Source organism: Zerene cesonia, chromosome Z (assembly GCF_012273895.1).
Source record: "Zerene cesonia ecotype Mississippi chromosome Z, Zerene_cesonia_1.1, whole genome shotgun sequence".
NCBI lineage: Eukaryota > Metazoa > Arthropoda > Insecta > Lepidoptera > Pieridae > Zerene > Zerene cesonia.
This window is the reverse complement of record NC_052122.1, coordinates 8,402,453-8,413,403: the sequence shown is the minus strand read 5'-3', so window position 1 is coordinate 8,413,403 and position 10,951 is coordinate 8,402,453. Positions and strand designations below refer to the sequence as shown.

The 10,951-nt window shown below is 33.2% G+C and overlaps 1 protein-coding gene across 1 annotated transcript in view; it reads left to right on the top strand.

Annotated features, from left to right (window-relative positions):
* Positions 1-1,287: 1,287 nt before the first annotated feature.
* LOC119835652 overlaps positions 1,288-10,951 on the top strand; it is a 43,718-nt gene continuing 34,054 nt past the window's right edge. The window contains exons 1-4 of the mRNA XM_038360608.1: positions 1,288-1,366; positions 5,517-5,640; positions 9,504-9,589; positions 10,535-10,630. Of these exons, the coding sequence (XP_038216536.1) occupies positions 1,292-1,366; positions 5,517-5,640; positions 9,504-9,589; positions 10,535-10,630 (381 nt within the window). The 5' untranslated portion in view covers positions 1,288-1,291. The remainder of the gene's footprint in view (positions 1,367-5,516; positions 5,641-9,503; positions 9,590-10,534; positions 10,631-10,951) is intronic.

The window sequence follows — 10,951 nt, the reverse complement described above, 5'->3', positions numbered from 1 at the left end:
ACACTTCTAGACTATACAGGATTTACCGTGTCTCCTATTACGGCCCTCACAGTGAAAAAACATGAATGGCTTTAGAAATAAACGCGAAAATAAACTAAAACGTAGCGTATGACAGGATGGCGAGAAACCATTTTACTGCGGCCATTGTTTACATGGTTTTTGTTCTTCTTTATTGAACTTTGAAAATGGTGTCCGTTATACGAATTGAAACGCTGTTTTGCTATATTTTATACAATACTAGGCGCTCCCGGCTCCATCCGTGTTGACTCGGTTTAAACTGAAATCGATCCAATAGTTGCTTTGATTTTAACGTTACCACACATAAACATTTAACAGTAATGTTTCCTCTCTATATCAAAGATAATTTAATTATGATAATGGCTGGAAATAATAAATCGTTACAGATCATTATTAATATCGCAACCGTGTTATAGTCGAGCTCGGAGTTGCATTAACATAATGTGAAAATCACTGTAACGTAGCTGCTTGCTTCATTTGCCTAGTGTTATATTAATCCGGGTATCCACAAGTTCATTATTTGTGAACCATAGTGGCGCTATTAAAGCGGCGTATACATTTGGTCTAGTTTATAATGCAGCAAGGATCCAAGTTGAAACCATAATCTGCCTCAGACGGCATTTGGCACATTCGTCCATCTGATCTAATCCTGCAAAAGATATATAGTACAATTATAGTTCCGACGTACGGTATCATTATCTTTGGATTTCTTCACGAGCAGTGACAGATATCCGGAAACCGGAACATGGATCAGACGTAGGATCGACAGATTTTCCAACTCAACTCAAGGTAGCGCCGAAAATTTTGTTGAGTTGCGAACACGGTTTTATTTGAATAAAAATATCTGGTTAATGTTATTTATACATATTATGTATTATGTCTAAATAAGCAATAACCACACCACACCACAGAAAATCAGCGTGAAATAAGTAGTAGCATGCGAATGCTACTATGTTTCGAACGGTGAGTGGGGGAGTAGGAGGCCCGTATCCTATTCCTCACCCTCTCAAACTCTTTTCCTCCTTTCTCTATCCATTTTATTTTGAAAAAGCTGGCAATGCCTTTGTCCTGGTACTGTATCTAACTATACAAATGTTCGCGGACAGTGATTTTCCCTTACCGTCCCCTTTTAACTGCTTACAAAAATCAAACAGGCTAATCACTAGCGACTAGAACCTGATATCACTTGTACAGGTAGATTAGAATGTAATTAACTTCACGTGTCACTCATCCAAGCGAGTAAATAACAAATGCTTGTTTCAGAAACATCAAAATGCCGATCATCCAGTCGTGTTGCTGCTGGCGCAGTCTTCGCCGCGGTTGCTATGCTTCAGCTATCTACACGCTGGTATGTATAACTACTTTTTATTAACTCCTTCACAGATTAAGATATACCATTACCTAATTAATTACAGTCCATCATCTGTACTAAAATGAAAAGAAAACAGGTAAAATTTTGTACATAAGATCATCATTTAGATGGCAATTCATAAAACAAAAATAAAAGAAAACCTTCTAGTTCATAAAGAGCGCATTGGCACAGTTTTCGAAGTAGCTTTTTCAGTCATTATGCTTTTTATTCAGACGCAGTTCATTTTGGACGTTCGTTCACCTCAGTGACCGTAAGAATACTGTCTTATTTAACATTTTCTATTTACTTTTACTATAAATATACATTTTACTAACAACAAAGTCGAGCATTAAAAGAGTTTTTTGATGATGCTCTATTGATTCCGATAATTTTATTATAGTAGCATTATGTTATATAAAACATAAAAAATAGGAATAGAATATCGTCAAGTTTTATTGATTTCTTATCAATAGTCAGCTAAATTAGCAAACAGAAACACAAATTGTATTTTAACATATAAGGATAAATTTGTTCATTATAATAATTATTATCATACGCGAGTTTATGAAATTTCTCATTGATAAGCATCACATCATTAAATTTAGTCAAAACAATGCAGAATATACAGACTGAAGTACCTTCACACCCTGTACTATATACGCCCATATGATATCAACCTATATAAAAGATGCAAAACATTGAAATTAAAGCAACAAGTCTTAAAGCACGAAACGGTTTGACGCGTCATAAATTCTATTAGAATGCGTCCCAATGGCTTACCATTTATGATAGAGTGCTCCTTAAATTTATGGAACATGGCCAATAAATCAACGAAATTTAAGATCTCTTCAAGTAACAGGGTCCACTGAAACACTGACATTTTAAGATTATTTCATTAAATCCGAGGACAGAATTATTTACGGCACTTTGATTTTGAAGCGTCTATTTGCTCAACTGTCACGGTTCGGATTAATTATCATTACTGCGAGATAGCTGCGAGATTGTAATCTGTTGTTCTGTTATTAATTATCTTTTAATGCTACAATATCTCTAATTGGTTAGTTAATAATAGAGCAATATGATGCTGTTTTAAATAATGTTAAAAGTTGTAGCTGTATGCTGTATATTGAACACTATTATAACATTTTCAACAAGTAGGATTGTTATGTCTGAATAGATTTAAAATAATATTTTCTTGTGCCTTATATTGTATTTATAAATGTTGTACAGAACACATAAGCTATAAATCTGAATAATCAAACAATATTTATAAAACAATTCTCCAAATTCGTATGAATTTAGTAGAGCTACAGTAATGTAGGTAATTTTACGAATTGATACATAGTTGCGGCTAATATATCATATGTATTAAATTGTACATGCTAAAATTCCATGTGATTATTGTTTTCAAAATGTGTTTTAATTGAACAACAGTTCACCGGTTCAAAAGTGAGCTTGTCAAATAATATGTGCGTGGCTGGAGATAGTGTGAAGGTGATAAAAGCTACTTTTTGCCTCGTTAAAACATATTAACATAAACTTTAAGCAAGGAAGCGATGCTGCGAGCGGAAACCTTTTATAAATAATACACATCTTTCATCCACACATAGAATACGCAAAAAATAGGTTACCGAATTATAAGAAATTCCATATCTAATAATAGGTAATTAAAGCGTAAATGCGTGAAAAACTCAACCTGCATTATCATAAATTTTATCCGTCTATAATTATATTATGCTAAAATATTGTATGAAATAAAAATATTGCCTCTCCGTGCAGGACTCATATACTGGACCTGTTTCCATAATAATTTTAACATAATAGCCGAATACCTAAATTAAAATAAATTCAGCACCAATCAAAAACGTAATAGTAAAAGTTACATATAAAAAAGTTATAGCCATAGAAGTCGATTACAACGGAGCGAACAATTAAAAAAGTCAAAGTGTTTCCGACTAAAATTGTCACAGGCGGGCTGAAGGATATGACGAATTAATATCAGTTCCGTTCCGACCGTCGGGTAAAAATTCTAATAGAAATCGAATCATACTCGTATCGAATCGACTTTATGAAACGGTGGTTGGTAGAAATTAGTTTATAGAAATTAATAAATTTAATTGAGGGTTATTGCTAATTTTGCACACATTATTACATAATAATGTTTTTTTCTCTTGTTATAAAAATCTCTTGCTCTTTATTTAGATTGTTTGTTAAATATCTCTAAGTAAACTATTATATCTTTCCCTTTTTGAGACATACACGTACTTTAGGAGTATATACTGCAGAGATACGGCATGAGGGTTCAGATCATAATCCACCACGTTGGCCAAATGCGAGTCGACAGATGTCACATTTCTTCGAACTTTCCTCACGATGTTTTACTTCACCGTTTCGAGCCGTACTCATATGGAAATAGGGAATATAATGATTATAAATATGTTATGTGAGAACAAAGAAACAGTGTGCAAGTGTATAAAACTTATAAGGGAAGGAAGTCGCTACGTTTAATCTCCTCTTACGATAAATTTAAACGTCGACTTTTATAACTTCCTTAAAATATCGATTCAAACATTTTGTGTTAAATTTTAGTATGGTTATTTTTTATTACCGTATGCAATAAATTATGGAGACCTACACTTGGATAATATATAATAAAAAACCTCTTAATCTGTTTTTAAAGTCTACAATGAACTACAATATCCTAATAATCTTTCTCAGTGCTTTGTATTCAAAAACCTTTCGTTACAAACTTTGCTGCATAATGAAACAATTTCGATGCGTAATATCTGCGGTCTCACAAAGAAGCTTCACTTACACGTGTATTGCATTGTATCGTATTCTACAAGTGAATCCCTTTAAATTGATACCCACATTGAGGGAGTTGGGAATAGATTTTCCACCATTCCATCAAAGATAGATAAGAACACTCCCGACTGATCACCCTAAAAATAAAAAATCTAAATAGCTTCATATACTCAATCAGATTCTTCTTTAACATATCTCAAATTGTAAAGTATTTGAATGCTGTAAAACTTAAAATAGAGCACGTTTTCAAGCATTTCTTTGTATTGGCCGATTTACACCAGATGAGCGCATGCTCATCCTACTCTAATAAATTCTTTCAGACGTATAACATTCTTTCGTTGTTCTATCTGTCTTTAAGTTTCTATGGAATATTCTAGGAATCGTGTTTCGTCTGATGTGAGCGGCACTAGAGCGTGCGAACAGTCGTTTAGAAAGTTCTACCGTGTTCAGACACGCTCGCTCCTTAGATCGGTGTTCAAAGCGTTTGTGTTTTACCTAGTTCTTGGTTTTTGCTCGCTTCTGGTTCGTTGAGTTTCTGTTTGCACTTTAAGGTCAAGAGAGAAAGCTCGTTCCTGCGAATGCTCGACGCTTGTTCGGTTTCACAAGGTCACTGAAAGCGTGCCTTACCTTACGGCAACTTTCTCATAATTTTGTCTAAGGCTTTACGTTCATCGTCGCACTGATCACTGAAAGACTACTAGCTTGTTATTCATGGTATTAGCTTTATATATAGCTTTCTTGTTAATAATGGTTTTGCTATAAATTATGTACAAAGACGTATATAAGAATTTTGCAATATGTATGGTTCTTATTGTTAAATGTAAATAATTTAAATCTTTTGCAAGATAAATATTTTACATACGTATTATTGCCAGCATTATGTTTATTTTTATTTCAAACGCAGCATAAAACCTCGACTTGATACAAAACCATCCTTAGTTTTGAGAAAAAGTTGGAGATAAAGGTTGTAAATTGTTTATCAGTAACTAGGAGATATGAGGGTTCGATTCTATACTTTTTTCTTGTTAATGTGATTTTTAAAAGGGGTAAATCGATGAATTCTTTTATATGCATGGCAGATTATCGTATTGATAGAAATCAAATAGCGAACCAGAAATAAAAAGGGAAACAAGAATTAGTGCTCAGTAAAAAAAAATGTAGTTACAAAACTACCTTTTTTCAATTTGTACTGTAAATAAATAGTATAGTATTATGTTATATGTGCCTAAACGAACATTCTAGACCCGGCTACCATATTGAACATCATCTATCTATAAGGTAATCCTATCGTTCATTTATTTATAGTCGTGCAGGGTAACTGAATATGAGTGCTTTGTTCCAGATATACTTCGCTGTGACAATAATAACGATGGGCCACTTCATAGATGTGGAACATCGGTACCTATCTGGGCAGATGACGGAGCCAGAATCAGAGAGTTTCTTGGAACCAGATAAAATCACTCCAAGTGAGTACAAAATGTGGATATTATATAACCCTATTATCTTCGTGATAACAGTTGAATACGTGAAGTTTAAATAGCCGTGAAGTTATCTTAAGCGTTTTAATTATTTGCGCAATTTTCTTACTTTTTTCGCATAAGAATGATTTAATACGAAGTTTTAGAAAGCATTTTAAAAAATTACATAAGTAAAACCGTTTTCAATTTATAGATTGACCAAGAGGAGAAGGGTTTATTAGTTATTATTGTTATTGTTTCCGTAAAAGGAGATTCTGCATTTCCATTTATGTTTTATATTTTATAAATAGGAATAAGGAAGTTATTTCAGAATAAAAGCTTTCACTTCAAAATACTAAAATAAAATTTATATCCAAACAAAATTAAATTCGGAACCCTCAATGCGTGAGTCCCATTTGCACTTAGCCAGTAAAGTGCTCCTTCATGTCGGGCATTAAGATATATTGTGTTGTTTTTGTCGTTTCATCCATAGGTATTTCAGCAATAACGACAATAAATTTTACATCGCAAAGAAAAACCTCAATCTGATTTATGATAATACTTCCACATATTCAATCAGCATCCGATCATACCTATATACTGGCCTACAGTATAATAATTTAAGAATATAAAAAGCCATTGATCAATTTCAATTAATCCTTCAAAATTTTAAAACGTACAGTACGTATGTACAGCTATCATGAAAACTAATAACTAATAATAATATCTATATCACGTAACCCAACAGTTATATGAAATAATTCCCTTTGTTCTCTCACTTTCATTAATGATATATTAAAACGAGAGTAATCGGCTCAGTCTCTGTTCATATCTAGTACGTTAATTGGTCTTAGATGAAACTCGATAACTTTGAACTGCCTCGGAATTTTCAAAACTCGTGGAAACGGCCTCAGAGTAAAATACACCAAACAACTTCTAAATTGGCTTTTAAAATCGAAATGTAAGTGTGGTTTTGCTTGAGGTTCTTCGTAATTATTTATCGACTCGAATTTCGTTTCGTTCCAACAAGGACGGTTTGTTTTAAAGGAATATTATCTCGCGTATTGGAATTAGCATCGCGGCTTGAATAATTCTGTTACTTAGTTTCTACACAATCTGAGAGCTTTAGGAACGATTTATTTTTAAGAACGTTTTAACGATATGCTTTTGATACGATTTCGATATTTATTTACTATATATTTATATGTTAGATATATATTCACTAGCAAAACATGACGTAAGTATCCAAGTGTGACAATATTTTACGACACAATTCATTCAAACACAATACTTTAGCGAACGCCGTAGAATATCAAGAGATTTATCTCGACAAGGAATGAACGAGTTAAAAGTTTTAAGAGAACATCTTTCTTGGTAATCGAAAACCATTTAGATACTATCTGTTACAACATTTGAACACAAACGACTATTACAAAAATTATTCTAAGTTCCAGTTCACAATGACATCGCCGTTAAATATTAACTAATTCATGCTAATTTCATATATGCGAAGGTTCTCGAAACTCTGTTCGTCTTTCTGCCTGTCTGTTCTTTACGCCTACGCTATACCAGGAAACTTATTTGGATGAAATTTGGCACAAAGATAAATTGTGACCCAAATAATGACTGAATAGTTTTTATCCAGGAGACCGTACGGGAACGGACACTAAGCGGGAAAAACATCGGGCCTGTCTTTTTTTCCTTTGAATACGGTCAAGCCACGAAAGGTAGTATAGACTTTTTTTCTTTTGTTACCATTTTTAGTTGCATAACTTTCATAATAAAGTCAGTCTGTCCGGCCGTGGCTTCGCCCGCGTGTTCAGAGGAAATCCCGCATAGTTCCCTTCGCATTCCGGAATAAAGTCTATCTTAGGTCCTTTTTTATATCTTGTACTAAATGTTATCCAAAACGGGTCAATGGTGGCGTGAAAAAGTGACAGGAAAACAGAGGTACTTTTCCATGTATTATATTAGTAGGGTTACTTATATAAAAAGGTCAATTGTAAGGAACATGGTACCTACACTCTGAAAGCTTTTGCACGAATTCTTGTATCGGAACTATTGTAACTGCGAAATTCCGTAACAGAAGTTTAAATTAACAAAAAATGGCATGTGTGATTCCGTTGTTCCGAGCTTATTTGAATTCAAGCTACAACATTCTCTTGCTGTTTATATTTCGTTTACGGTTTATCCACGTTCCATTGAAACTTTCCGCTTACAGCAACAATTTCATTTACATACGGGTGCATAAAGGAATAGAAAATACTCATGATAGTATAGTGTCTTATTATCTTTGAATCTTTGATTCAACGATGACGACGTATATTGAAAAGTGCTTCTATTAGAAGTCTAGTGGAATAAATAAATGTTTGAGTTTGAGTTTATCTGTGCCCATGAGATTATCTCTTTGCTTTAGTCTGGTGTTTAATTTTACTTTTACAAGAGATACTAAAGTCAAGGCTATAGGGTACGATAATTTACTTTGAAAATATGATGCGCTATCTTAGTTATAATGTGATTACTCTATATTTAAATTTTAGAATGATTATTTTTAATCATTCTATTACGCATTTTGACCTACATTATATTAATACTATTCCTAATTACTAAAATAACTCATAATCATTTGAGAGGGATATTTTGATTATTTGATCGGAATAATCCTCGTTAACTCTTCGACGATTTCAAAAAAATGTTCACTGTTGGGTACGTCCGGGATCTCTGGTTATATAAATATGTACCACTGGCGAAGTCGAGGCGCATCTCTATATATGAAAAGGCCGTTAGCGTTTTTGGCGACTAAAAAATACTAAAGAATTTGTATTCAATATTTGCAATTTGCAATAATTGTAACCATGATATTTGCTCCTACGTTGTATGTTGCCAATATTATAGTTCATCATTTTTTAGGTTATTCAATAAAAACTCCCTCTTTGTTCTCAATATCTGGTGTTTCAATTTTCTTGGTTTAATCTAAATTCTAGACTGAATGATTGTCGTAAACTGTATTTAGATATACTAGACTAACTCACAGCGTATTCTAAAAATGCATACAGCATTCCCAAGGGACGTATAGCCGCGAGTCGAAGCTAGTGTTGATATATTCGTAAACTATTTATATTAATTCAACATTCTATTTAGGTTAAAATTCCACCCGATAGTAATACATACTTACTATATAAAAATAAATAATGGTCGAGTAAAAATAATAAAATCTCATAATATATCTCCGTGCATCCACGTGCTACACTAGATATAAAACAGCCTTCAGCGAGTGTGATGATTGTCAGTGACCTGGAATGGATACTATCCATGGAGAAAATACAAAAATACAGTTCTAATTTAGAGGCGCAAAGAAAATGTCTTCGATAAAACGCAGCATAAATATTTCTGGCTTATTTTTTTGCAACGCCTGCAAAACTGTGTCGCGTTGTGTATGTGTGACTTATATTTTATACATGCGTGTTATGTTATTTGTTTGAGGTTGCCATATATAAATATATAGGTATTTTTCCTCTTTTTACCATATTTCCGAATTTCGAGCCCTGGTAATGCAAACTTCTAAATCTAAATCTAGAAGTGTTTTAGTATTTATTGATGTACCATCAAGTGTGTGAAGTCCCGTGTCCCCTACTGGGACATGGGGCAGATGATATACATCTGTTTCACTGATCGATTTTTTTTATGGACAAGTAGGTGATCAGCCTGCTGTGTCCTGCCAGACCGAGATTTTTTTTTTGTGCGTCCCCACCGGGAGTCGAAGCCAGGACCCCTCGGTTCTACGCTCACGCGTTAACCATTGCACCAAGGAGGCGGTCAATTCCTACCATCAAGTGCTGATAGCAAAAATCTTATTCCATGTTTTGTTTCAGTTACGGTGTCTCTGAACATAACCCTCTTGGCTTGCAGTACTTTGGGCCTGCTCTCCTGCATTGTGCTTATGATAGGAGTGTATAAGGTATGTAAAATATTTTTATTCATATGTATTAGGTAAGAAAATTTACAGCTACTGCATTTATATGAAATTGCTAAGAAAGGAAGGTATATTATATGAAAAGATTAGGTTAGGTTACAGAAAATCTTTACTACGGTCTCATTAATAGGTGTGAATATTCTTACAGAGTTTTCGGATATTCTCTCTCTCTTTCTATATTTATTTAAACTATCCTTTACTACGGTTTCGCATTCTATTCATACATCTAAATTACTCTCGTATCAACATAAAAAAAAATCGGTTCGGACGCTTCGGAAGACTTCAGTGGCAAACACATAGAGAAAATATATACGTAACCGATCTAATTTATTTCTTATACAATGAAACAATTGTTACATTGAAGCTACCTAGTCAACAATGTTATAACTGCTAAATTTGTTGGCTGTAATATAACGCTTTAATACTCTAATAACCTTCGAACTGCTAATAAGCTTGTCATGGAGTAAACGTGATATTTAATAAAGAAATGTGATTGAAAAATTACCACAGGTATATAATGTATTTATGATATGAGAAGTAATATAAATCGGAAGTGTTTGTTTGTTTAAATGTGCTAAGGATATACTGGACCGATTTTAAAAATTATTTCACTATTGGCTATGCACGTTATCCCTGAATACTAAAGGCTATATAAATATGAACCATGGGCGAAGCCGCGATGGACCGCTTGTATTTAATCAATTTCATTCAGACGAAGCCATCCCACTGGAATACAACAAACTTAATTGTCTATATCTTGCGTAAGCTGTGTATGCGAAGAATAATTCAAAATACAAAATCCATCAATAACGAATACTTCAAAGAAAATTTAGAATAGAGATGTTCACGATGAAATTGGAAGAGAAATTGGGTAGCCTACATTTTGATTGTCGCATAATCTTTCAATCTATAGAAAATTTGTTGTTTTAGGACATCAAATTCATGCTCCTACCTTGGATATTGTTTATGGCGCTGGAGACGCTCGTTGAGCTGATAAACGTCTGTTATCTATTTTACTTGCAAACTGTAAGTATTGAACAAGTAAGTAGTCATACTATATTTTATTAACAATTTTACCTATATAGCTGTTAACGAAACGAAAAACCCATTCAATCATAAATAAACCTAAAATTTATGACGATTATAAATTACCATCTCCTCCACCCGTATTTTTATCAAGTCACTTTATTCGTAGTATGATATCGTACATCATAAGATTTATTTAATTTCCTTTTTTAAAGTGAGTATGGGTTACGTAGAAATACACTACACAATATCATTGTTTTTGTTTCTTAACTCTCCGTACGTTCGTAGTTTTTATGAAGGTTTTTTTTTTTTTTTTTTTTT